Below are 26,985 nucleotides of genomic sequence, written 5' to 3'. Positions count from 1 at the left end.
ATAAATTAAAATCTAAATATCTAAATGTAACATAAATAATAATCAGTTTCTTATTTTATTCCTTAAATCACATATTTTGTCATTTCCTTTGAAAAAAAACAAAAGGTTTGTTGTACCAACATTATTCTGAAAGACCGCAGACAGGAAGCAATGTGAGTGATAGTTTCCAACTTTTATTGTGAAAATTTGTAAATTACAGTCTCTTTTCTTTAATTTATTGATCATAAAAACAATTGTACAAAATAAAACACAGAAAAAAAACACAATCAACAGGAAGCTGCAGAGAACAGGAAGCAGTTTAATAAAGGAAAAAACAAGAGCTGCGCATACCAGCTGGGCAGGGCTACGCCCGGTCATTTTAAAGCATTTAAACCTCAAAATAAAGACAGATTTTACTTTTCAATCGATAATGACAATCATCAATCACTGATTGTGTCTTATCCCCAGAACCGTTGTCGGCCTGCAGGTGGAGGCGGCGCCTCGTCATGGGGGACACTGAAAATGGAACTCGCCGCATCCATCGTGAAGATGAAGTAGAAGTTTGCTCCCATCATGACGACACTCGGCAGGAAGGAGATGCCAAAACCGAATCCACGAATGCTGCTGCCAAATGCCGCCGCGACCCAGTACGCCAACCTGTGTAGACACGGAAGTGCCATTAGATTCATCGATCGATGTCGTTTTCGACTGATCTCATCGTGGATGGATCCTCACCTTCCAAAAGCAAAGAGGATGGTCAGGAGCGGGACAAGCTTCAGCTGCTCCTGGCTAAGGTACATCGCCATAACGACCAGCTGCAAGAAGTAAATCACGAACAGCGAGGCAGAGTCAGAGATGAAGCGCTGGTGGACAGTGACTTCCTGTAGCTCCGCCTCCTTTATCTCATCATCAAACAGAGGACGAAGCACACCTGACCTTAGCCGTGAGATGCCCAGAACAAGCCAACCTGACGAACAGGTGAGACGCACACAGGTGAGACAGGTGAGATTCTGCATCTCTTTTCGGTGGTGTGTGACTCACCAAGGACGATGGGGGTGGCAGCAAACACGGAGCAGCGCAGCGTGTAGACGAGCCGGAGGGGGGCACCATCCAGCAGCGGGGCGTCAAATGGCAGAAACACAAAACCGCCCCAGACGAGTAAAGGGAAGAAGAACGCCGAGGCCATTAGAGACACGCCCATCTTTAGGACATCCGTACTGAGACAGCACTGCCCTCCTGACACAGATGAGAAAAATGAGTTAATGGAGGCAGAGTCAGCACTTAGAGGTGCACAGGTATATAAACAGGGACAGGTAACTAAACCCTCTGGAGTCCAGGGTAAAACCTGTTGTTTTTGACTCCCTCACCATGTTTGGCATCATTCTTTTACGCACGACTTCACGTTTCTGAATTTACAGTCATGTTTTCATTTTGACATACTGTACTGACACAACTTACCTTAAAAAAAAAAAAATCAGAGTAGGAAACATGTTCAACAAATCATTTTCAGAACTTGTGATGCAAAAATAAAAGTTCTGTGCAACTGAGCAACCAAATGGCACGTGTTGCCATATCATTTCTTGACTGGTTGATGTGGTGCATTTTTCCACCAATAGGAAAAGGTGTGTTTGTTTGTTTTTGCTTGAAAGTGCATTCCTTAGAACATCCAGTTTTTACCACTGCTCCGTACGCTAAACCTGACGACAGTATTCAGGAAAAAGCACAATGAGAATGATTTATCATAACTCTAGCTTTACTTGGCCTGTCAACACAAACAGACACTCAGCGAGACTGCATCTTGCTGGTACGTCATCTTAAACGGTCATGTGATTTGGACGCGCTAGCCTGTCTGTCCTGTCCAAAGGGTTAAACACACTTAGTTCATAAATGTCAGCTGAGTGATTAGCCCCAAAGCCTACCGTGATTGGTTAAATGAGTGATAGCATAAGCAATTCTCCACGGCTTCCATGGTGGCAGATAGTGCCAGAGCACGCATTAGCCAACTCCCTGTTTAATAGGAGTTCTTCCTCAGCCTCTGACTTTTAAAAACTTAAAAAAAAAAAAAAAAAAAAGCTCTTAATGTGCATTTTTCTGATTGTCTGGGTCTGTTTCACTGATATGTACAAGTATCAGAGTCATTACAGTCATTTCAGTTCAGTGTCGTCTAAAATCCACAGATTTTAAGGTGGTTCTGTTCAGGTGTGCCCGACCCCCTGACCATTTCCTCCTGATACAAGGTGATGTGATTTTCTGACGTAGTCTCTGAGTTAGTACTTACGTTTATTGGAGCGCAGGTCCTCGTGCAGGTAATAATGTTGATTGTAGTCCTCGGGAACTCCTCGGGGACCCAGGAAGGGACTCTTCTCGGACTCCATTTCCCAGAGCGGCCCAGACTCTCTGAGTGAGGAGGGGGAGTGGAGGGCAGTCACTGCAGGCCTGAACACCTGAGCAGCTTTCTCTGGCAGGAGGTTCTCTCGGGGCTCCTCCTCCAACAGGTGTACCCTCGCTTTATCCTCACGTGGCTCCACTCCTTCATCTAAACCCGCCCTGCCGCCCCTCCTCTCCACCTCTGCCTTCAGCTCTCTCTCGCTCTCTGTGCGGCTCGACGCCTCAGGAAGAGACACACCTGATCTCACGCTCATCCTGTCAGCTTTACCCGTCCGTCCACCGGTCTGTCTGTCTGCAGACCATGGCAGCGTGCTCGTCTCAGTCACGACTGAGCTCACTGTCTCCTCGTCCTCGCCCACTCTGGTCTTCCTCCCTCCACTGTCCTCCATCATGGCGCGTCCTGTTATGTGAGCAAATGCACCTGCCGGAGAACAGAGAGTGGGTCAGGTCAATCCAAGTGAACAGTAAACAGGTGATACAAGGAACTGTGCCACACACAGCGCACATGTTCACCTGTGTGTGCTGAAACACTGGAGCAAACGTCAGTGCTGCAGGTGTGATGTGGTTGATCACCAGAGATGGGCAGTAATGCGTTACTTCTAACGCGTTACTGTAATCTGATTACTTTTTTCAAGTAACGAGTAATGTAAGGGATTACTGTTGCAAAAACAGTAATTAGATTACCGTTACTTTCACGTAGGAACGCTGCGTTACTGTGTTACTAAAACCGTGATTTTTTTGCGAGAATGTCTCATGACAGTGACGTAAGCGAGTGCGATGTTCGTGACAACAGCTGTCTGCAGATCAACAATGGATAATATATCGAGTGCGGGAGAGAGTATGAGCGTGCAGCATTTAAAGCGTGGAAGTACTGACCTTATTTTGAGTTTGATTCCATAAAAAGTGACAAAAACATTAGTGTCCACTGTTCACTGCGTGGGAAGAAAACTTTTTTTAAACCCCTAAACTTCCAGGCAAGCACCGAGTGCGCTACGACGTAATGTGAAATTCACAGAGAAACTCGCGGATTCTTCCACTGACCGCTGCGGCACACCTGCACCAGGGTAAACCTCCGCCTAACCCACTCCTGCTTTATAGGTGAAAATAGAGCAACAGGACCGCTAGTCTTTGATTTTATTTATTTTCTGCTGTGTTTTACTTGCATCTATTTGAAAGAGTGAGTGTAAACACAAAAAAATATTTTATTTTATGTGCTGGAATGTGCAGAAAATAGGTTTAAATATTAAACAAATTTCTTCCAGTCAGAGAATGTTGCATATAATTTAATTTTTGCTTGATGCATTAAGTTAAAAGATTAAAACTAATAAAACAAGTTTTAAAAAGAGACTTTTCCATTTGATTACACTTTGTATGATGGATTATGCAGAAAAAGTAGAATTGGGCTGAAAGATCTATCGCTTTATTACCAATTCAGGTTGTAAATCGTGTTTTTAAAAAGTAACTAAGTAATTAAGTAATTAATTACTTTTGAAAATAAGTAATCAGTAAAGTAACGGGATTACTTTTTGGGGGAAGTAATCAGTAATTAGTTACCGATTACATTTTTCAAGTAACTTGACCAACACTGTTGATCACTAAGGCGTAACGCAGGCCTCCTGCCCCTCCTCCTGGCTTCCTGCATATATAAAGACTGTGTGAAAGATCATTTTGAAATCTGATGTAATGTTTGAATCCAACAGACAACACTTTCACTGCCATCACAATAAAGCATGTAAAATTCTTCTCGATATGAAATTCTGAATCACAAACATTAAGAAAATGCTACCTTCACCTAAGTTTCATGATTGATTTAGCACATGCACCCCATCCACGCATCTGAGCCATGGCCTGTGTGACCCCCATCACTCAGGACACTCACACATTCAGTCCAAGTCTTTTCTTTGCTCTCCACTGTGTGCCTTTCCTATTTTTGTGTGTCATTTATTCCCGACGTCTTTACTATTTACATTTGAACTCCGGCACAGTTGGCGGGGAGCGCCCATAATTTCATTGTACATGTACAGTGACAATAAAGGCCCATTCTATTCTTTTCTATTCTGTTCTAGTGTCTTGTTTCCTCTCTGATTTCTGAAGTTTGCACACTGGATGACTGTGGTCCAGATGAAAGCACAGAGGGGATCAGGTCTTCTTCACATCAGGCCCTGACATCAAACTCATCTTTATTCTCTGGTTTTGATATCAGGATGAACTCTGAGTGCTTTTGTGTTGTTCTTACTCAGATTTAGTCTCCTGTTGTTCTGCTTTATACTCGTTATTTTAGAAGTGCAGGACTTCGGTCCAAACAAACTCATCCTCTCTGATGACCCTCAAACTGTTAATCAGCTGACTCCGATCTTTAGAGGGGCCCACGTCGCCACTTAGACCCAGGTAAATTCACGTAACTATGAAGCTGGTTCACTGCTTGTTGAGGTAAATCACCATGGTAACTGATGCTGTTAACCTAACCTGCTCTGGAACAGATCAGGCTCTACTGACCAATCAGATCGCTGAAAAATGTCGTTTCCATTCCTGAGGCTCCCTCAGAGCTCAGAGTGGACGAACGAAGGTGTGAAGGTTTCGTGTTGACCTCATGATCAATAATCAGTACGGACGCTTACACGCAGCTTTGTATCTGACGCAATTGTCTATCTGTATGCGTGCGTGTGCGCGCGCGCGGGTGTGTTTAAAAATTTCTTCCTTATGCTCTGACGTTTTTTAAACTTGAAAATGTGACAATTAAAACACAAGCCGCAGGTAGCGTTAGTCCCGCCCATTGCATGACGTCAGTCTCAAGTTAACATGGCGACGTGACGTTTGTGATTGTCACTACCCGATCCGTACCGGAAACCCGATCGGTACCCCGCATGCGCGAAAGGTGTCTACTTCCGGTCGAAGCATTTTACGATAGTTACGGTCAGAGTATCTGTTAAGATGTTAAGAATAATAAGTGTCTCTTAAAATGTTTCCGATAATGAAACATTTAATATAATGTAGACAAAAACAAAAAAATAAAAAGATAGTGACGGATCGGGACTCCCCGATACTTACTGCGCATGTGCAAAGTCGGACCGTACAAATCGGGTCTACCCGATCCGTACCGCGCATGTGCAGGGGTTTTCTTCTTCTTCTGTTCGTTTAATGGCAGTTTACTCCCCAGTGTTCGAGGATACCGCCCCCTGCTGACCGAGTGAACGAACCCTATTGCAAACACGTAGCCTAAAGCAGATAACTCGTAAGCTGGAGAGGAAATGGCGTGTCACAAATTTAGAGGATCATCATTTAGCCTGGAGAAATAGTTTACTGCTTTATAAGAAAGCCCTCCGCAAAGCCAGAACATCTTACTATTTGTCACTGATTGAAGAAAATAAGAACAACCCCAGGTTTCTCTTCAGCACTGTAGCCAGGCTGACAAAAAGTCAGAGCTCTACTGAGCCAACAATCCCTTTAACGTTAACTAGTAATGACTTCATGAACTTCTTCACAAATAAAATTTTTATCATTAGAGAAAAAATTACCAATAATCATCCCACAGATGTAACATTATCTACAGCTACTTTTAGTACCATCAGTGTTAAGTTAGACTCTTTTTCTCCAATTGATCTTTCTGAGTTAACTTCAATAATTAATTCCTCCAAACCATCAACGTGTCTTTTAGACCCCATTCCTACAAAACTGCTCAAAGAAGTCCTGCCATTAATTAATGCTTCAATCTTAAATATGATCAACCTATCTCTAATAATCGGCTATGTACCACAGGCCTTCAAGCTGGCTGTAGTTAAACCTTTACTTAAAAAGCCATCTCTAGACCCAGCTGTCTTAGCTAATTATAGGCCAATCTCCAACCTTCCTTTCATATCAAAAATCCTTGAAAGAGTAGTTGTCAAACAGCTAACTGATCATCTGCAGAGGAATGGCTTATTTGAAGCGTTTCAGTCAGGTTTCAGAGCTCAGCACAGCACAGAAACAGCTTTAGTGAAGGTTACAAATGATCTTCTTATGGCCTCTGACAGTGGACTCATCTCTGTGCTTGTCCTGCTAGACCTCAGTGCTGCATTCGATACTGTTGACCATAATATCCTATTAGAGCGATTAGAACATGCTGTAGGTATTACAGGTACTGCACTGCAGTGGTTTGCATCATATCTATCTAATAGACTCCAATTTGTACATGTAAATGGAGAGTCCTCTTCAGACACTAAGGTCAATTATGGTGTTCCACAGGGTTCAGTGCTAGGACCAATTCTATTTACATTATACATGCTTCCCTTAGGCAGCATCATTAGAAGACATAGCATAAATTTTCACTGCTATGCAGATGACACGCAGCTCGATCTATCCATGAAGACAGGTATCACAGACCAATTAGTTAAACTGCTTGAATGTCTTAAAGACATAAAGACCTGGATGGCCGCTAACTTTCTGCTTCTTAATTCAGATAAAACTGAGGTTATTGTACTCGGCCCTGAAAATCTTAGAAATATGGTATCTAAGCAGATTCTTACTCTGGATGGCATTACCTTGGCCTCCAGTAACACTGTGAGAAACCTTGGAGTCATTTTTGACCAGGACATGTCCTTCAACGCACATATTAAACAAATATGTAAGACTGCTTTCTTCCATTTGCGCAACATCTCTAAAATTAGAAATATCCTGTCTCAGAGTGATACTGAAAAACTAGTTCATGCATTTATTACTTCCAGGCTGGACTACTGTAATTCTTTATTATCAGGATGTCCTAAAAACTCCCTGAAAAGCCTTCAGCTAATCCAAAATGCTGCAGCAAGGGTACTGACAAGGACTAGAAAGAGAGAGCATATTTCTCCTGTTTTGGCTTCCCTTCATTGGCTTCCTGTTAAATCCAGAATTGAATTCAAAATCCTGCTCCTCACATACAAGGTCTTAAATAATCAGGCCCCATCTTATCTTAATGACCTTGTAGTACCATATCACCCTATCAGAGCACTTCGCTCTTGCACTGCAGGCCTATTTGTTGTTCCTAGAGTATTTAAAAGTAGAATGGGAGGCAGAGCCTTCAGTTTTCAGGCCCCTCTTCTGTGGAACCAACTTCCAGTTTGGATTCGGGAGACAGACACTATCTCTACCTTCAAGATTAGGCTTAAAACTTTCCTTTTTGCTAAAGCATATAGTTAGGGCTGGACCAGGTGACCCTGAATCCTCCCTTAGTTATGCTGCAATAGACGTAGGCTGCCGGGGATTCCCATGATGCATTGAGTTTTTCCCTTCCAGTCACCTTTCTCACTCACTATGTGCTAATAGACCTCTCTGCATCGAATCATATCTGTTATTAATCTCTGTCTCTCTTCCACAGCATGTCTTTCATCCTGTTTTCCTTCTTTCACCCCAACCGGTCGCAGCAGATGGCCGCCCCTCCCTGAGCCTGGTTCTGCCGGAGGTTTCTTCCTATTAAAAGGGAGTTTTTCCTTCCCACTGTCGTCAAAGTGCTTGCTCATAGGGGGTCATATGATTGTTGGGTTTTTCTCTGTATTTATTATTGTGCTATCTACTGTACAATATAAAGCACCTTGAGGCGACTTTTGTTGTGATTTGGCGCTATATAAATAAATAAATAAATAAATAAACTGAATTAGCGTCATTACAAACGTGTGTTAAATTTGATTTAGTGATAGTCGAGTGTGTTTATGCTTGTCTGTGTGGAGAGGATTGATTGGAATAGTGATGATGATATCCGCCATCACTGTCAATTGTCAGTAAACACTTCATCTGGCTGATGAATCTTCACGTGACACATTACAAAGTCTGTATTATTAACTCTGTAATTTGGCACCATTCTTCTTATTTTACGGCGCTGTTGTTCAATCGGGGGACGCTCGATAAGGAGAAAAGCATGAATTTGTTTGTAAATGGATTATCCACTGTTTAAATGTCCCGGTAGTCGAAAAGGAGGCACAGCTGTTGAGAAATGCTAGGAGCTAACTGGGCGCTAACCGTATCATTCAAATATATTGAATGTCGCAATGTTGGCAAAGAGAGGAAGTGACGTAACATTCGCGCATGCGGGGTACCGATCGTGTTTCCGGTACGGATCGGGTAGCGACAGCGATCAAATATGATAAAAACTGTGTGACTGAGCTCCGAGCTAACAGGCTACATGCTAACGGAGCGGAAACTCGCACTAAAAAAACCCCCACCTGATCGCTGAAGACCTGGGCCTGGTTTTAATCCTGGTCCCGGCTCTCTTCCGCCGACTTGTTGTTGTTTCTTCTCCTTGTGAAAGACCCGGAAGTCCAGCTCAGGTGTGGTCAGGTGTGTTAAAGGAAAAGCTCTCTTAAAGGAGAAGTCTCAATTAAACATCCGCGCACGCGCGAACACGTTGAAATAACAGCGTTAAATGTTCTTTGATTTGTTTTCGTTCGCAACCTTTATGTGATCTTACTCATGAAACAAGAACGGGGAGCATGTTCACTCCTCCTCCGAACGTCTGCGAGCAGGAGCAGCGGCACTGAGAGTGCAGATGTTTGTTTGTTTGTGCAGGTGTTCGTCGGAGCGGTGAGCGAGTAAAACGGTCTGGTTGCTGTGACTCTGCGGAGGCACTCGACAGGAATAACACACTGATGATGTGAAGCCTACATCTTCATCACCATCAGCTGTCTGGATGTTTGGGTCAGAGCCTCAGGTCTAACCTTCTGTCCAGGTGTCTGACCTTTGATGACATTTCTCGGCCTGCTTCAGTTTCAGGAGTGGAAATGATCCGTGATTGGAGGACGGTGAGAAAGCCCACCTGCTGCAGACTCAAACATGAGGAGCTTCGGCGAGTTTAGCCCCCTCAGAGTACCAAGGCTGAAAACAGCCATAAGAATTTAAATCTCATTTTGCAGACGCTGCAGGTGAAAACAGGTGTAATGTCCGGTGTTAATGATGTCACACAGAGGTGTGGCTGCTTCAGCAGCAGTTCAGTCATAGTGCTTTACCATTCTGCAAATTTTGGTATTGGTCCAGTACCAAGTAAACACAGGGGCAGTGTAAAGGCAGCCCAGTGTGTCAAGATTTATGACATCATCAGTGTTTCTCTCTGATCTTTCCACAATAATTAGTTACCACAGCTAAACACACGTTTGAGCATTTTATGCATTTTGTAACAGTTTTTTTTGGAGAGCACATAGACCGCAAAGGCGGGGTCCTCAGGAGGATGCAGCCTACAAATTTGGAAACGCGGCGCTGCAGAGGAACTGAACCACTTTCTTTGAGGTGAAGGGACCATAGGCAGCAGCAGCTAAAACATCGGATGGCAGCAGCAGTCCAGCCTCATGGTGCAGGAATATGAGGTGAGGCGCACACTGAGGGCAGTGAACCCCAGGAAGGCCACCGGTCCAGATTGGGTGACCAAAGGGCCCTAAAAGAATGTGCGGACCAGCTGGCTGGGGTCTTCACTAAGATCTTCAATGCTTCACTGTCCCAGTCCTGCATCCCACCGTGCCTAAAGTCGGCCACAATTGTCCCACTGCCAAAGCGCACCAACATTAGCGGCTTCAAAGACTACCCACCAGTTGCTCTAACACCTGTTATAATGAAGTGCTTCAAGAAACTGGTCCGATGTCACGATGTCATGTCCTGCCTGCCACCCACACTCGACCCGCTCCAGTTCGCATACAGAGCTAACAGATCAACTGAAGACGCCACTGTTGCAACGCACCACCTCACCATCTCTCACCTGGAACAACAGAGGCGATAGGCCAGGCTGCTCTTTGTTGACTTTAGCTCTGCTTTTAGTACGATACTCCCCAATAGACTAGTAGTTAAACTATATCGGACTTCCTTCTACTACCTGCTGCTGGATCAGAGACTTCCTGTCAGACCGTGTACAGAGAGTTAGATTGAGGGCCTCGTCTTTCCTCAGCCCTCAGCCTTAAAACCAGCTCTCCATAAGGCTGTGTACTAACTCCCCTACTGTACACTCTGTAGACACACAACTATGTTAGTTCCCACCCAGACAATGCAGTCATTAACTTTGCAGATGATACCACTGTGGTAGGGCTCATGTCTGGGGGAAACGAGACAGTATATAGAGCTGAGGTCCAGAGGATGTTGGATTGGTGTGCAGACATCAACCTGGACCTCAATACCACCAAGACAAAAGAGCTGGTAGTCAACTTCAGAAGGAGGAAGTCTGAGCTGCAGCCTGTCAGCATCAACGGGGAGTGCGTGGAAAGGGTGTCCAGTTTCAAGTTCCTGGATGTGCACATAGACACAGACCTCCAATGGAGCTCAAACACCTCGGCGGTTTTAAAGAAGGCCCAACAGCATCTCCATTTTCTGAGAATCCTCAGAAAAATGGAGCTGAAGAAGGAGCTGCTGATCGTCTTCTACCGCTGCTCCACTGAAAATGTGCTGACATACTGCATCTGTGTGTGGTTCTCCAGCTGCACCACGGCACTTCAGAGGGTCATTAATGTGGCCCAAAAAATCATTGGACATCCTCTTCCCTCCCTTTATCCTGTCTTCCTTCTCTCACCCCAACCGGTCGCAGCAGATGGCCCCGCCCCTCCCTGAGCCTGGTTCTGCCGGAGGTTTCTTTCTGTTAAAAGGGAGTTTTTCCTTCCCACTGTCGCCAAAGTGCTTGCTCATAGGGGGTCATATGATTGTTGGGGTTTTTCTCTGTATCTATTATTGTACGATCTGCTGTACAATATAAAGCGCCTTGAGGCGACTGTTGTTGTGATTTGGCACCATATAAATAAAATTGAATTGAAACTGAATTGAATTAAGGACCTGTAAAGCACTCGCTGTCTCCAGAGGGCACGCAGCAATAACAATGTGCAATAAACATACACTCATTCTTTTATTTATTAAGTCATTCATTTGCTCATAACTTTCTTGCTCTGAAAAAAATCCACTTTACGTTAAGTTACTGTGTTTGTGTTGTCTTGTTTGTGTTGTCTTGTGCGTAGTGCTGTTTTGTTATGTTATTGTACTTGGTATGACTGTGTAATGACAAATAGTTGTCTTTATTTGCTGTTTTATCTGTTTGCTAGTTAATGAAATAGTTTTGTGAGTTTTGACCTGAGATTCTGGCATTTCTGGCAAAATACATTTATATTTAAAAATCAATTCAGAATTTAATGAATCGATATCACTTTATTCAAGCTAAAGTCGATTTGAGTCGGAAAATCGATTATTGAAACCCACCCCTATTTATAATTTAGTCTGGTAACCACCGGTTTCACTAACTAACCAAACCCTACTAACTGTGTTTGGACTGTGGGAGGAAGCCAGAGAGAACCCACGCACAAAAAAGCCCCGCCCTCATTGTGGAGTTGAACCACTACTGGCCGTGATATCAAAATATCCATTTTTCCCTTTGAAAGACTAAAGGTTAAATATCAGCTGTACTTCCTCCGGCCTGTCAGGAGGGGGCGGTAGGCTTACATGACGTCACTATCCTTAGGCTAATGTGTTTGTTAATTGCTGGTTGTCATGGTAACAGTGGCGGCCTGTGTCGGGAGGCAGTTGCAGACAAACGTTTGGTTCTGTGTGAAGTGATCTATCCGCTTCTGAACGATCACGTGACTGATGTGTAGCCGCTTCCGATCGGTCTGAGCTGTCATCGATCGCTTTTTCTTTGTGTCCGATCGAGGTTCGTTTCTTGTGTTCGTTTCTTGTCTACACTAATGTACTCCGGTCTCCGCGCGCGGTGGGTGGGGATTGACCTCCGGGGTTCCACGTCACACAGCGATGGTTGTACACCCTCCGCCCTCGCGGGCGGGTCTATTTTATCCGCGCAAGTCATCAGTCACGTGACGCCCTCGGCTGTCCTAGTGGCTGATGAGGGTCACGTGAGCTGTGGACACGTTGTCATAGAGACTGACTCCACCCTCACTATCGTCACACCGCCCCGGTGGTGAAAAGGAGCGCTCCCTGACAGCTGGCGGGGGGCTGGGCTCACAGGCCTGGGTGGATTGTGATTGGTCGAGCGTCCCAGCAGCGGGCTGAACTTTGATTGGTTAGAAGTACAGAGCTTCGCTGTCAGTCAGAGAGAAGCCCCGCCCCCTCCGCTCAGACCGCGGACGCTCCGGGACCAGAACCGCACTTCTTTGATCAGAGACCGGAGCAATCAGCTGGATCGATCGGAGATCGGCAGGTGATCGACCATCGGCTGATCGAGGATCGGTTGATTGGGGGAATGTCCCGGCTGCTGGAGAGCAGGAGGCAGGACAGGATGAAGGAAATCAACCTGAAGGTGAGTTTACCGGAAAAAAAGAAAGAAATGCTCTCCGGGCGCGTGCACGCGCTCCTCGCGGATGGATCGGGGCAGACGGCTGCGCGCGTCCGATCAGGAGTTATTGATGAGTGATCGGTGAGGGAGCGGCGGGAGGCGGACTCTGGCTGTTCCGCTTTGTTTCCGCTTAGACTGTTCCGTTACTATGGAGTATCGATCACAGCATCGATACCTGCTGATCAAACACTGATCGGCTACTGATTGGTCGTACACGCTGATCACCGATCGATCGCTGATCAGCGTGTAGGTGTGTTTGAACACGTGAGGAAAGTTGGAGGAGAAACGGAAACGGGAGTTTTTTTTCGTTCAGACTGAAAACTGCTCAGAGCGCGCGCGCGTGTGTTCTGCGCCCGTGTTCATTCAACGCGCGTGTGCGTTCGGCCTGTGTGCGTGTGTTCACACTGAGTTTCGGTGTGTATTAGTTTGTATGTCCGTTAGCTGCAGCGTGGCCGCTTTGTCCTGCAGGAGGAAACGAGAAGGGGGAGGGGAGGCTGTGTGTGTGTCAGACAGGAAGCGGCAGTGAGGAGGAGTGACTGTGAATATTTGACCTCTGACCTCTGAGCTGTAAAAATGTAAAAGACGGAAACTGAGACAGGTGATGTACTAATAAAGTTTAGTAGAAGACAAACCCTTTAAATACTTTAAAAACACACACACACACATCCTCTCTCGCTCTCTCTCTCTCACACACACACACACACAGTCTCTCTCACACACACACACACACACACCGTCTCTCTCTCTCACACACACACACACCGTCTCTCTTTCACACACACACACACACACACACACACACAGTCTCTCTCTCTCTCACACACACACACACACATCCACACACACACACACACACACACACACTGTCTCTCTGGCTCTCTCTTACACACACCATCTCTCTCTCTCTCTCTTTCTCACACACAGACAAACTGTCTCTCTCTCTCACACACACACACTCACTCTCTCTCTCTCACTGTCTCTCTCACACACACACACACACACACACACACTCACTCTCTCTCTCTCACACTCACGCAGTTGAAAAAGTCGATCGATCAGCTTCAGGTGAGGCCGACTGACAGGTAGACACACAGGTGAGTGTCAGGCTGCTGAGACTTCAGCTAATCAATCAATCATGATGAGGATTGATCTGAAGGACGATCTGCTGATAATCAGAGATCAGAAATTCTGTCTGCGAGCTCCGTAAAACTTTATTTGAAGTCCTCGCTGTACGATGCTGTCTTCATTGATCTGCCATCAGTGAAACTGATCAGTTTTAGTTCATTAATCAACGCTGGTCGATAGCCTCTGTCTGCACCAAGTATTGCTACAAACCGACCAATCAGCTGCCTCAGATGATGATGAGAACATGATGGGAGGTGTGAGGCCCAGAGCAATTGTCACATTGATCAGCGAGCTGACGTTACCTGAGCACAGGTGAGGAGGCTTCACTCAGTCAGAATAACCTCACTGAGGTCAGAACACCACATCATGTGATTACCGCCCTGTCACATGATCTCTCTCTAATGCTACGCAGTGAGGGCGGAGCTGCACTTTGACCTATGCTCAGGCAGACGCAGGCTCACCAGAGGAGCTTCAACAGCTTCACTCTGACGTCAGAGAAGGAAGCGAACGTTTCCCTCGTGCCAGCAGGCGAGCATGTTTCCATGATCACCTGACGGTGTGCTGCTATGAATTATGGGATCGCAGAATTGTCCCCTGGCATGGAGGAAGCTGTAAACTCCTTTCAGCTCTGCCTGAGGAACACTGATCTCACCATCAGCTGTGCGGTCATGTGACTGCGCTGCAGTGCATTGTGGGATGGAAATAGTGCCGGTGTGTACTTTGCTGAAGAAGGAGTCCTGTTTCCATGGTTACCCACAGGTTAAAAATGGGCATTTTCAAACTGTGAGTGGATTTCAGCAGCCAGCCACAATCAATAACCTTTGACCCTGACCCTGACTCTGATCAGGTGACTGAGCGTGTGCAGAAACAGGTTATTAAAAACGAGTTTACTCAGAGACGCAGTTAGAAAGGTTAATGAGAAATAAAGTCAACACTGCAGCTGCCACACACACACTGTCTCTCTCTCTCACACACACACTGTCTCGCTCTCTCTCTCTCTCTCTCTCTCACACACACACACTGTCTCGCTCTCTCTCTCTCTCACACACACACACACACACACTGTCTCTTTCTCTCTCACACACACACACTGTCTCTCTCTCGCTCTCTCTCTCTCACACACACACTGTCTCTCTCTCTCTTTCTCACACACACACTGTCTCTCTCTCACTCTCTCTCTCTCACACACACACACTGTCTCTCTCTCACACACACTGTCTCTCTCTCACACACACACTGTCTCTCTCTCGCTCTCTCTCTCACACACACACACACTGTCTCGCCCTCTCTCTCTCTCTCACACACACACTGTATTTTCTTCTGCTACGATAAGGACCAAGTTTGTGGAGGCTGGCGTTGTCAAACTGGGTCATCTTACAAGGATGTCTATGGGTGCACTTGGTGGTGTCACAGGCATTAAGTCCTACAGAGTGCTGGAGAGAATTATGGAGGAAGTTTGGCAATCTTTGTCGCCATCACTTAGAGACTTTGCTGGAGACCGTGTCCTAGCTGATCAATGGGCTGCTGACAGCGAATATGTTTTCCCTTCATTGATGGTCAGTCCTGCCTTTGAGGAGCAGCCTGAGGGGAGTGGCATGCTTCTCTCCCTGGGGACACCAGTGCTGGACAGTTTCAGCTCTTGTGGCAAGAAGCAGCTTTATTTATGCTGTGTTAAGGTGCTGAATTTCCGCTCTCTGGTTGGAATCAGGGAGTCAAAATGGACTGAGTTTTTTGCTTCAGATTCTACCCCTAAAGGCAGGTGGAGGGTCCTGTATAAGCCTCCTGTTGAAAAACGGATGGCTGACCTCCAGTGGAGGATTGTACATGGAGCAATAGCCACGAACAGACACAGAGCCCACCTGGACCCAAGCATTGGGGAGGGTTGTCCTTTTTGTTCAGAAAGGGAGACGCTGGAGCACTTGGTGGTCTGTTGTCCGAGGCTAGTGGGTTTATTTTCTTTGTTGCAGGAGTGGGTAGAATCTTTAGGGGAGATTTTCTCTGTACCTTTGTTTGTTTTTGGCCCTAAGTATTCAGTGCAGAAAAGACGGACCTTGGTTCTGATTAATTTTTTGTTTGGCACAGCTAAGCTGGCAATATGGAAGACTAGGAAGAACCAGATGCTAGGTCAGGGTTGGACTGATGTTGTGCAAAGTTTGAAGGGCCTGTTGGCATCCCGTCTGAGAGTGGAGCATGCTTTTTACTCTCTGACTGATAATCTGGACTCTTTTGAAACTATGTGGGGGATTGGACGGGTTTTGTGTTCAGTAGGAGCAGATGGGTCACTTGTGCTTCACTTTTAAGTGTGTGTGCTGGGTACCTTAGTTAATGGTTAGTGTACAATGAATGTTGTGTTTATGTGGTAGCATTTTTGTGTTGGTTTTTTGGTTTGTTTTGTTTTAATTCGGTGTGAATAAAGTTGTGTGACGGTCTCTCACACACACACACTGTCTCTCTCACACACACACACTGTCTCTCTCACACACACACACTGTCTCGCCCTCTCTCTCTCACACACACACACTGTCTCGCCCTCTCTCACACACACACACTGTCTCGCCCTCTCTCTCTCACACACACACACACTGTCTCTCTTTCGCTCGCTCTCTCTAACACACACACACACTGTCTCGCCCTCTCTCTCTCTCTCACACACACACACACACTGTCTCTTTCTCACACACACACTGTCTCTCTCTCACACACACACACTGTCTCGCCCTCTCTCTCTCTCTCACACACACACACACACTGTCTCTCTCTCACACACACACTCTCTCTCACTCTCTCTCTCTCACACACACACACTGTCTCTCTCTCACACACACACTGTCTCTCTCTCGCTCTCTCTCACACACACACTGTCTCTCTCTCGCTCTCTCTCTCTCTCTCACACACACACACTGTCTCGCCCTCTCTCTCTCACACACACACACTGTCTCGCCCTCTCTCTCACACACACACTGTCTCTCTCTCGCTCTCTCTCTCTCTCACACACACACTGTCTCTCTCTAACCCTGAACTTATCTGGATATCCAGCTTCATAGTACCGGCCCCTGGCTTCATGCTTGGATAAAGCTGGGTCATCTGCATAGCAGTGAGCGTGCATGCTACGGCTTCTAATGAAGTCTAGGAGACACACGTATGGTGTGAGTCAGGCCAGCACAGACTGCGTTTCACCAGCGTGTTATCAGCTCTGTGGCAGGTACGCAGTGAGGTCACATAGTCAGGCTCCAGTGAAGCATTGCCTGTTTCTCTTCTGTCCTCACCGAGTCTGCTGTCTCTCCCGTCTCTCCTCTCTAACCTCAGCTCACTCGCTCGCCGTCACATGACCCCCCCCCCGCTCCACAGCACACAGAGCTCTCTTTCTTCGTCTTCATCACTGAGCTCTTTATTTATTGATCAGCTGATCGGTGACTGTCACCAGTTTCTCTGTAACTGTGATGCTTTTTTCGTCAATGCTGAGACGGTTTTCACATCAGAGCTGCTGCAGTTTGTTTACCTTAAAACTTTAACTTTACAGACAGTGTAAAACAGGAGCTCTGTCATTGGCTGGCTGCTAGTCACATGATTTCTCTCCTTTAATTTTTCTCTGACCAGAAGAATTTCAGAGTCAGAAACAGGAAGTAGTTATTATTTTCAGACATGAGCTCAAAGAGAAACACCGATCACATGCAGAGAAAACTCAAACAGGAAGAACTAACCCTGTTTCTATAATCATCACCATCATTAGTTAAATCTGTGATTATTTCCACTGACAGTGTTGCTGTTTGTGATGGACACGAAGCGGGGCAGTGGAAGGATGGATGTCTCGATGCTGTGCAAACGTCTCGTTTTTTATGCTTTGCTCATAAGCAGCCAGACTCAAGCAGTAGTTCTCCAGTAAAGTTCTTTGGACACTGGCTGCTTTTTCAGTCTGGTCCATGTACCTGACCACTGTGTTTGTTTAGCCTCGCAGCTCTGACCTTTGAATCATCCAAACATAAAAAGGATAATAAATCAAGGATGAACCAATGTTGTATCCACACATAAGACACCTCAGTGTCTTTAGGCTCTTTCTTACCAGTGTCCTGTTCACATTTCTTTACTGAACCTATGACAAATGTTAAAGATAACACAGTTGGAAATAAAGTATTTTTGCACCAAAACGGTGAATTCCAAAGAGCTGGTAGCTGAAAACTCTGCATATTTCAGCAGCGTGACCTTAAAAAACGAACAGAAGAAGTGTGAGACCTAAAAAACTACAGTAGCTGAACAGTATCACGTCCGTAACAGGACATTATTAAAGAAGGGTTAGCAGCCATCTGTGAGGCACGGTGGAGGCTCTGTCACGGTTTCAGCTGCAGGTCAATCTGTGGTGTTGGACTTCCTTGATGAATTACACAGTCTGATCCACCAGGCAGGAGCATCTGATTGTCATCAGCTTCATTTTTCAGCATGACAATAATCCCAAACACATGAAGGAGCTCACACATAATATACAAACTTACCCACATAGCAAAATTGATATGGCCCAGATCTGGCCCACACACCGCAAAGAATGACGGCCCTTTGGTGGCCCAGATCTGGTTTGCCAGCGATGGCCCACACATGGAGCAGCAGCAGACACACTGGTGGCCCTGTGCTGGGCCAGAACAGTTTCAGCTCTGGCCCCAGATGTCAGCCTAATGTGTACCTTAATCAAGACATGTAATAACAACATGTGCTGGAACATAAGTAACATGACAAAACTATGATGAGACAGTGAACGGACTGATTCTCATAGCCCTTTTCACTATCCCAGATTACTCAAAGTGCTCTACACAACATGTCACATTCACACACTTTCTCCAAACTGAGTGCTTCCTAACTACATTCATACACATTCACACTCTTAACACACAGACTGGAGGAGCCAGGGATCGAACCATTAACCTTCCGATCAATAGGTGACCTGCTCTACCTTCTGAGCTACAGCCACCCAGTGGGAAATGTGCGTAAACCCTCACTAGGTTTTGGATAAAGTGTACACTCACAAACCTGTCAAACCTGCATTTGAAATGTTGGCTACCATAGCAGTATAGTATTGTAACATGGCATTTGGATCTTCTAACTAAAATAGGAAAATAGGAACATAAATACTGCATCTACGTCAGGCCTGGCCCGCATCTGGTTGACATACACTCTGCCATGACACCAGTCAGTCAGAAGTGCCAGCTTGATGCTGGATCTGTTCCAGACCTGTTTTCTATGAGCCTGGGCCACATATAGCGAACCATAATCGAGCCAGATATGGCATGCCATCACATAGACAGTGCCATCTACGCCAGGCCTGGCCCATATCCTGATGACATACGTCTTACCATGCCAGAAGTCAGCCAGCAGTGCCGGCTTGATACCAGATCTCGGCCAGACCTGCTTGCTATGTGGGTATAAACAGTTAGAAATACAATGGACACGTGTGTTTGCATGTTTCATCCCTGCAGCTGTTTCACATTTTCCTGCAAAGACTCAAGAGGTGGTTGTGTTTTGTGAGGTGTCGGGTTTCAACCTGCAGCATCCAATAATCTAGAATCAATAATGATGTTCAGCTGCAGCTGTGTGAAGAGGAAAAGGAGAAGTGTTTCATTGTCGGTGGATTTCACACCCGTCTGTACTTCTGTGTTTGTGATGACATCACCCCCCAACCCCCACGGTCCTCACACACTTCCCCTTCCTGCCCCTCCCAGGGCAGAAAAGCAGAAAGCAGAAGTTCAGCTTTTGGGAACATGAAACATGTTTCTGATGAATCGTCACTTTTAGTGTTTTCAGTTTAAACTCTGCCCCCTCTGCTGTTACCGATCGATCGACTGATCAGATCTGAGTCTGTAACTTTGGAGCAGTTTAGTGAATATGTCTCTGAAACTTGTCAACGGTTTCGGTTACAGATGTGACTAATTTAAGCCTCACGCTGCCTTCACGTCTGTATTGATAGCTGATTAATCACTCTGGCTGAATTTAGTCACAATCACTGTGTCAGTGATTCCCACGCACGGCGGGCGTCTAAGTATTTTATTGACTCATTTCAGAGTGGAGCCACTGATGCTCAGCCCTGCACTCTGATTGGCTGGTGAAACAGTCTGTCTGCAGCCAATCAGAAGTCGTGGGTTTGAATCTGCTGGCTGTTCTCAGCAGGTCCTCCGGCCCTCTCATACAGCTCTATCTTGTCTGTTTCTCAGAATAAGGAGAAGGAGCGCCTGAAGGAGAGGGAGAAGGAAGCGAGAGAGAGGGAGGCGCGCTCCAGTAATGGCCACCTGTTTACCTCACTGACAGTGTCTTCCACCACCCTCTGCTCCTCCTGCAACAGGAGCATCACGGCCAAAGAGGCGCTCAGCTGCCCAGGTAAGCACACCTGTACCGAGGGAGGGTTCACAGTGGATTTACACACAGAGGAAACTTTATTTATACAGCCGATTTACAGATTGATCAAACTTGTGTGTGTGTGTGTGTGCCTTTGTGTGTGTGTGTGTGTGTGTGTGTGTGTGTGCCTGTGTGTGTGTGTGTATGTGTGTGTGTGTGGGGGGGGGGGCTGGTCTGCTGTGTGTGTGTGCCTGTGTGTGTGTTCCTGTCTAGCTATATTTGTGAGGACCCAAATCTGCATTCTACTATACTTGTGAGAACCAACAGTCACTTGTGAGGACACACTCACCGGTCCTTACAAGTTTGAAGGCCTTTTTGAGGCTCAAAATGTGGATTTAGTGTCAGGGTTACAATTAGGTTATGGTTAGGTTTAGGGTAAGGGTTACGCATTCTTTTTCAATGGTTAGGGTTAGGGAAACCATTATGTCAATGAAGGTCCTCACTAAGATAGCTGAACAGGCTTGTGTGTGTGTGTGTGTGTGTGTGTGTGTGTGTGGTGGCGGGGGGGGCTTGTCTGCTGTGTGTATGACAGGCGGTGTTTTAATCCTCACAATGAACAGATGTACCTCCAGATTAACACATACAGAGTTAGCTGAGATCAGTGTAACACAATAAAATCTCCTTGTTGAACACAACAGATTGATCATGTGACCACATGTAGACCTCAGGAGCGGGTGAAAAAAGACCCACCCCTCTTCCCAACCCATCCCCCCAAGCCCCTCACCCAGTGTGTGTGTTTGTGTGTGTGTGTGTCAGCCTACACACCTTGTTGTCCTGCACTCTGATTGGCTGCTGCAGATGCACCCTGAGAAGTAGGTCAAGGGGACTATATCTACACGTGTGTGTGTGTGTGTGTGCACAGGTTTAAGAGTTTAAGTCAAGTCAAGTGGCTTTATTGTCATTCCAACCATGTACAGTGGCAGGGCTCTAGAGTGCGACCAATTTGGTCGCAAATGCCACGAAATTTTTCAGTGGTGCGACTAAAAAAAAAACATTTGGTCGCACCGGTGCGACCAAATATTTTCGGGTAACAAAAAAAAAAAAATCTCTGCAACTCTCCGTGTGGTCAACAACAGACACACATTATGCCCCTATCATGGACTAAACCAATCAGAGATAGTCAGGGGCGGGACCTCTCTGATTGGCCGTGGTCCAGTTGAAAGTGCAGGTGGAAGAGAGACGTGAGTAGCTTGAATAAAGCGATATCAATTCATTAACGGATTCCACACAAAGACGTAAACACAGAGCGGACCCGACGCATCAGAATCAGCTTTGTCTTTCTCGGCTTTCTCACCCCACGGCCCGAACACGGACACGCTGTCGGAGCTTATCGATTCTGATGCGTCGGGTCTGCGCTGTGTTTACGTCTTTTGCTGATTCTCAGCTGCAGGTTTTGTCTCTCCAACCAAAATTCGCCGAGCCAGCAGCAAAAGAAGCAGCAAACTACGCTTCACATTTGATCAATGTCGTCATGAATTCACTCTTACTTTTGCTGTTTTGCTTCCACCACGATAAAAATCACACTTCATGCACAGCTCCCTCTCTCAGTTTCCCGTCTCAAATCTCTGTTTTTTGCGTTATTCATTCGCTTATTACCCACCAGTCTACCGTTGTTTACAGCGCTGTCTTTTTCTTTTCTTTTTTTCACTTAAATGACCTCGGACAAGAAAGCCTAATTTCTGCTGTTCAATACTGAAGACATTTAAACTTCTCAAAATTATGCAAAATTGCAGAATATTGCAGAATATTTTTAAGGTTATCTACTATAAAACGCCAGACCAGGAAAATCTCCTTCATGTTTTTCTGTGTTTTATTCTCAGTTACTTTCACACAAAAGCATCTGCTGTGATGTTCACAATTCTGATGAAGTCTCATGTGTATCAGTACTGATAAATGATCAGAATTATAATATTTCTGACTGTCTGAGGCTAAATTGAATCGAATCAGGACTTTGAGAACCGGAATCGAATGGATTATAGAAATCAGTGATGATACCCAGCCCTAGTGAGCAGCCTAGGCCCGACAGAAGTGGATGTAGCTGTGGGTAATAAGAAAAGATGAAAAGAACTATTGATAACTTTTGTGTTAAGTTAAGGACTGATCCGTCTGAAATTCATAGCCAGCTCTGACACGGTGCCATCAATCTTTGAATGCTGAAAAAACAGCAGTGTATCCAGAAAACACATTATATGCTGCAATAAATGCAACGGCCAAGTGTCCCCTCTCCCCACTGCCTTTCAGCAGCAGGCAGCAGCAAACAGGTCGTCAGAGGAGCCAAGATGATGATTAAGTTTAACATTTTCTACAATATTGACAAAGCAATTTAAGCTCAAGTTTGTTAGTTAATAATTTAGAAATGAATATTGTCTGTATGGACTTCCCCCCCAAAGAAAGTGCACATGTAAAACTGCGGTGTTAAGCGATGCGGGTGAAAAATTTGAGTGCGCCTAACTTTTGTGCCGGTACGCCTAAATTTTTAAAGTTAGGCGTACCGGTGCGCCCATGTCAAAAAGTTAGTCTAGAGCCCTGAGTGGTACAGTACACAGTGAAATGAGACAGCATTCCTCCAAGACCACGGTACTACATATGACAGACAATCAACATAGAACAACATAAAGTGACATGTGCAAAAACTGCAAAAAACCAAAACAAAGACAGCACAACACCAGACAGAATAGAATGATACAGACACAGACAAATCTTTGTGTAGAGCAGGTTTTAGATGTGTCCTTGATCCCCACAGCTGATTTAAATGGCTAAATGACCTCCTCAATGTGTCTTGAAGTTCTCCAGAGGCCTGGTAATGAACTGATCATGTGATTCAGGTGTGGTGACCCAGGGTGAGCTCTAAAACCTGCGGGACACCGGCCCTCGAGGCCTGGAGTTCAACACCCCTGGTGTAGAGCGACTCGAAGACTGAAGGAAGTTTGTAAAAAGAACACAGACAGAGTATTTTTAACTGTGTGTGTGTTGTGGTTTACTGATGACATCTTCTGTGGAAAAGTGAGGTCAGCACAGTGAATAAATGTGTGTGTCTTTAGCATGTAAGTGGTCTCTTTCTTGCCTGGTGTCTGCTGGTTCCAGTACCACTGTGGTACTTGGGTTTCTCTCTCTCGCTTCTCTTTTTTATTTATACAGCATCAAATCACAACAACAGTTGCCTGAAGGTGCTTTATATTGTAAGGTAGACCCTACAATAATACAGAGAAAACCCAACAACAATATGACCCCCTATAAGCAAGCACTTGGTGACAGTGGGAAGAAAAAAATTCCTTTTAACAAGAAAAAACCTCCAGCAGAACCAGGCTCAGGGAAGGGCGGGGCCATCCGAATCTTAAAAAAGTTGTAGAGTTTCTGTTGGACTTCACAGAGTCCGGCAGCACAGCAGATTCTGTTCTGTAAACTTCAGAGACTATAAGAAGCTCGTTTACAGACTGTTCCTGCTGGATTAATTGAAGACTTTTCAGGGAGTTCCTGATAATAGTGCTGATAATAATGAATTACAGTAGTCCAGCCTAGAAGTAATAAATGCATGAACTAGTTTTTTTGCGTCGGTTCGTTGTTTCGAATTTCAGAGATATACATTTTCATTGTATACCAAAGAAAATGTGTACTATGTCTTCTAATGATGCTGCCTAAGGGAAGCATGTATAATGTAAACAGAATTGGTCCTAGCACTGAACCCTGTGGAACTCCATAATTGACCTTAGTGTGTGAAGAGGACTCTCCATTTACATGAACAAATTGGAGTCTATTAGATAGATATGATACAAACCACTGCAGTGCAGTACCTGTAATACCTACAGCATGTTCTAATCGCTCTAATAGGATATTATGGTCAACAGTATCGAACGCTGCACTGAGGTCTAGCAGGACAAGCACAGAGATGAGTCCACTGTCAGAGGCCATAAGAAGATCATTTGTAACCTTCACTAAAGCTGTTCTGTGCTGTGATGAGCTCTGAAACCTGACTGAAACTCTTCAAATAAGCCATTCCTCTGCAGATGATCTGTTAGCTGTTTGACAACTACTCTTTCAAGGATGTTTGATATGAAAGGAAGTTTGGAGATTGGCCTATAATTAGCTAAGACTGCTGGGTCACCCCATTTACACCTGTGTCTCTCTTTACCTGTGTCTCATAGCATGTAATGTCACCATCCACAATCGCTGCAGAGACAGTCTGGCGAGCTGTGCTAAGATGAAGCAGAAGGTAAGAGCAGTCTCTCTCTCTCTCTTCTTACCTGTCTGTCTGCACACACCTGTCCCAGTCCTGGTAGGCTACAGTCACACTGGGGAAAACAGTGGTTCGCTCTTGGTTTACGTCTTACATCAGAAAGCTTTGCTATCAGGGTGTCTCTGACAAAATGTTACATTAACTTCAATTCAATTTTATTTATACAGTGCCAAATCACAACAGTCGCCTCAAAGTGCTTATATTGTAAGGTCGACCTTACAATAATAGATACAGAGAAAACCCAACAATCATATGACCCCCTATGAGCAAGCACTTTGGCGACAGTGGGAAGGAAAAACTCCCTTTTAACAGGAAGAAACTTCCGGCAGAACCAGGCTCAGGGAGGGGCAGGGCCATCTGTTGCGACCGGTTGGGGTGAGAGAAGGAAGACAGGATAAAGACATGCTGTGGAAGAGAGACAGTTTATTAACACATACATGCACGTGGCTTTGCAGCGGATGGTGCAGCCGCTGTGATAGGTGTCACACCCCTGAGTGAAAAAATCAGCCCTAACCCGACCCTCATTCAGTGCACCATTCACAGTGCAGAACAATGATGTGGTAAAACATATTACTTTCACATATTTATTAACTCTGAAAATCTGAAAGTCTACTGTTGAACTCAGTGAATGGAGCGAGATGTCTCCGTTCTTGCACAGAGGAAAGATGTGTAGGAAAAAAAGGGAATTGATGCACTGCAGGAAAAATAAATGGCATCAAAGCATACTTTTTATTGGGAACATCCTGTAGTGGAATATTTACTAATTCTTTCTTTAAGCTGACAGTTGTGTCACAGCTGGTCAAAAATAGCACAGATGAGGCATTCACCTGCACTGAGGACAGTAAAAGAAAGAAAATGAATATTGCTCTGTGTGCACACTACTGAGAAATGTTATGCAATTTTTATTGTGCACTGATCTTTGTGTAGAAGTTAGACTAAAACAGTTAACTGATCGCTGGAAAAAGGAAAACAGGATGTTTGCGTCCTGTCTCAGGATTCTCCTTTTTCATTTCAAGTCGTCTCTTTGAGTAAGCTTGCAATATTATTGTGGAGCAGGAATATGTGGGGCTCGACCCAAAGGCCAAAGGCTCAGGGCTCCGCCCTCTCATTCTAACATGGCCGACCAGCCCCTCCCAAGTCATTCTAAGTAGATTTCTTTCCATGCCCAAGCAAGGAGCGAAGTGTTGGTGAAACACCTGACTCTCTTATCAAAGAACCAAGGACTACGTTCAGTAATCCAACGTTCTTTCTAACTCCTCCGTGTTTCTTTATGGGAGATATAGCCCACTCCTGGGTTGCGGCATCCCCCGCAGCTATGCTCCAGCACTACTCAGGTCTCAGGGTGGACCTGAGGGACTGGATTCCAGCACTGCCTGAGCTAGGGATGACTGTGCAACATCCAGCTTATAAAATCGCACAAACGTGTGTGGCATAGCCCAGCTTGCTGCCTCACAAATATCCTGGACTGATACACCTCTGAACAAAGCCCCCCTAGAAGAATGAGCTCAGCACCTGATGACGTTTCTATCACCTTAGTGACAAAGACCGGGTTACGCCTCCGTCATGCTTTAGTGAGTCCGGGAGCCAACTGCAAACAAGAGTGGTGAATAGACAGAACTCATTTAGCTGTGGTTAGAGCCAACAGCAGAGCGGTTTTAAGAGAGAAAGACTTCAAACCCACAGTCCTGATAGGCTCAAAGGCTGACTGACAGCTCCAATAGTAGGACCACTGGTTTAGAGACCGGGAGCCTCCAGCAGACAGTAGGAGTACTGTCTGATATGCAGTGTGACTGCATTAAGAGAACATACTGACTGTGCAGCACATTTGTACATCCTTTGATAAATAGATGCCGTGAAGCAGTCTACCATACTGGGCAAAGAAATGCTGGCAGAAGCTAAGATTGCCCCGCAGTTAGGGTGTAGGTAATAAGCAGGCTCCACAGCCGGGGGTTCGGTGAGCCCCAGCTCACTCGCACTGTTTATGTGATGGCATGCCATATCTGGCTCGATTATGGTTCGCTATATGTGGCCCAGGCTCATAGCAAACAGGTCTGGCCCGGATCCGGCATCAAGCTGGCACTTCTGACTGACTGGTGTCACGTCAGGGTGTATGTCAACCAGATGTGGGCCAGGTCTGACAATGATGCAGTATTTATGTTCCTATTTTCCTATTTTAGTTAGAAGACCCAAATGCCATGTTGCAATACTATACTGCTATGGTAGCCAACATTTCAAATGCAGGTTTGACAGGTTTGTGAGTGTACACTTTATCCAAAACCTAGGGAGGGTTCACTCATGTTTACCACTGGGTGGCTGTAGCTCAGGCGGTAGAGCAGGTCACCTGTTGATCGGAAGGTTAGTGGTTCGATCCCTGGCTCCTCCAGTCTGTGTGTCAAGAGTGTGAATGTGTATGAATGTAGTTAGGAAGCACTCAGTTTGGAGAAAGTCTCTGAATGTGACTTGTTGTGTAGAGCACTTTGAGTAATCTGGGATAGTGAAAAGGGCTATGAGAATCAGTCCGTTCACTGTCTCAACAGAGTTTCGTCATGTTACTTATGTTCCAGCACATGTTGTTATTACATGTCTTGATTAAGGTACACATTAGGCTGACATCTGGGGCCAGAGCTGAAAC

At 45.5% G+C, this 26,985-nt stretch overlaps 2 protein-coding genes across 2 annotated transcripts in view; one reads left to right on the top strand and one right to left on the bottom strand.

Annotated features, from left to right (window-relative positions):
• Positions 1-203: 203 nt before the first annotated feature.
• tmem79b (transmembrane protein 79b) lies at positions 204-8,689 on the bottom strand. Its single transcript, XM_003457572.4, has 5 exons — positions 8,538-8,689; positions 2,258-2,788; positions 1,021-1,215; positions 715-946; positions 204-636 (listed from the first exon to the last, which is right to left on the bottom strand). The coding sequence occupies exons 2-5, from the start codon at positions 2,757-2,759 to the stop codon at positions 438-440; spliced, it is 1,128 nt and encodes a 375-aa protein (XP_003457620.1). The 5' UTR covers positions 2,760-2,788; positions 8,538-8,689; the 3' UTR covers positions 204-437.
• A 3,665-nt stretch (positions 8,690-12,354) lies between these two features.
• Positions 12,355-26,985, top strand: part of arhgef2b (rho/rac guanine nucleotide exchange factor (GEF) 2b) — a 29,599-nt gene continuing 14,968 nt past the window's right edge. The window contains exons 1-3 of the mRNA XM_005462356.4: positions 12,355-12,583; positions 19,939-20,101; positions 24,262-24,329. Of these exons, the coding sequence (XP_005462413.1) occupies positions 12,527-12,583; positions 19,939-20,101; positions 24,262-24,329 (288 nt within the window). The 5' untranslated portion in view covers positions 12,355-12,526. The remainder of the gene's footprint in view (positions 12,584-19,938; positions 20,102-24,261; positions 24,330-26,985) is intronic.

This window comes from Oreochromis niloticus, linkage group LG11, assembly GCF_001858045.2.
Source record: "Oreochromis niloticus isolate F11D_XX linkage group LG11, O_niloticus_UMD_NMBU, whole genome shotgun sequence".
Classification (NCBI taxonomy): domain Eukaryota; kingdom Metazoa; phylum Chordata; class Actinopteri; order Cichliformes; family Cichlidae; genus Oreochromis; species Oreochromis niloticus.
Note: the sequence above shows the minus strand (reverse complement) of the source record. Positions and strands in the feature narration are given on the sequence as shown.

Coding starts and splice junctions, on each gene's coding strand:
- tmem79b (XM_003457572.4), bottom strand. CDS start 2,759: ATGATGGAGGACAGTGGAGGGAGGAAGACCAGAGTGGGCGAGGACGAG. Junction 1,216..2,257: donor GGACCTGCGCTCCAATAAAC/GTAAGTACTAAC, acceptor CATCTGTGTCAG/GAGGGCAGTGCTGTCTCAGT. Junction 637..714: donor ATCCTCTTTGCTTTTGGAAG/GTGAGGATCCAT, acceptor GTGTCTACACAG/GTTGGCGTACTGGGTCGCGG.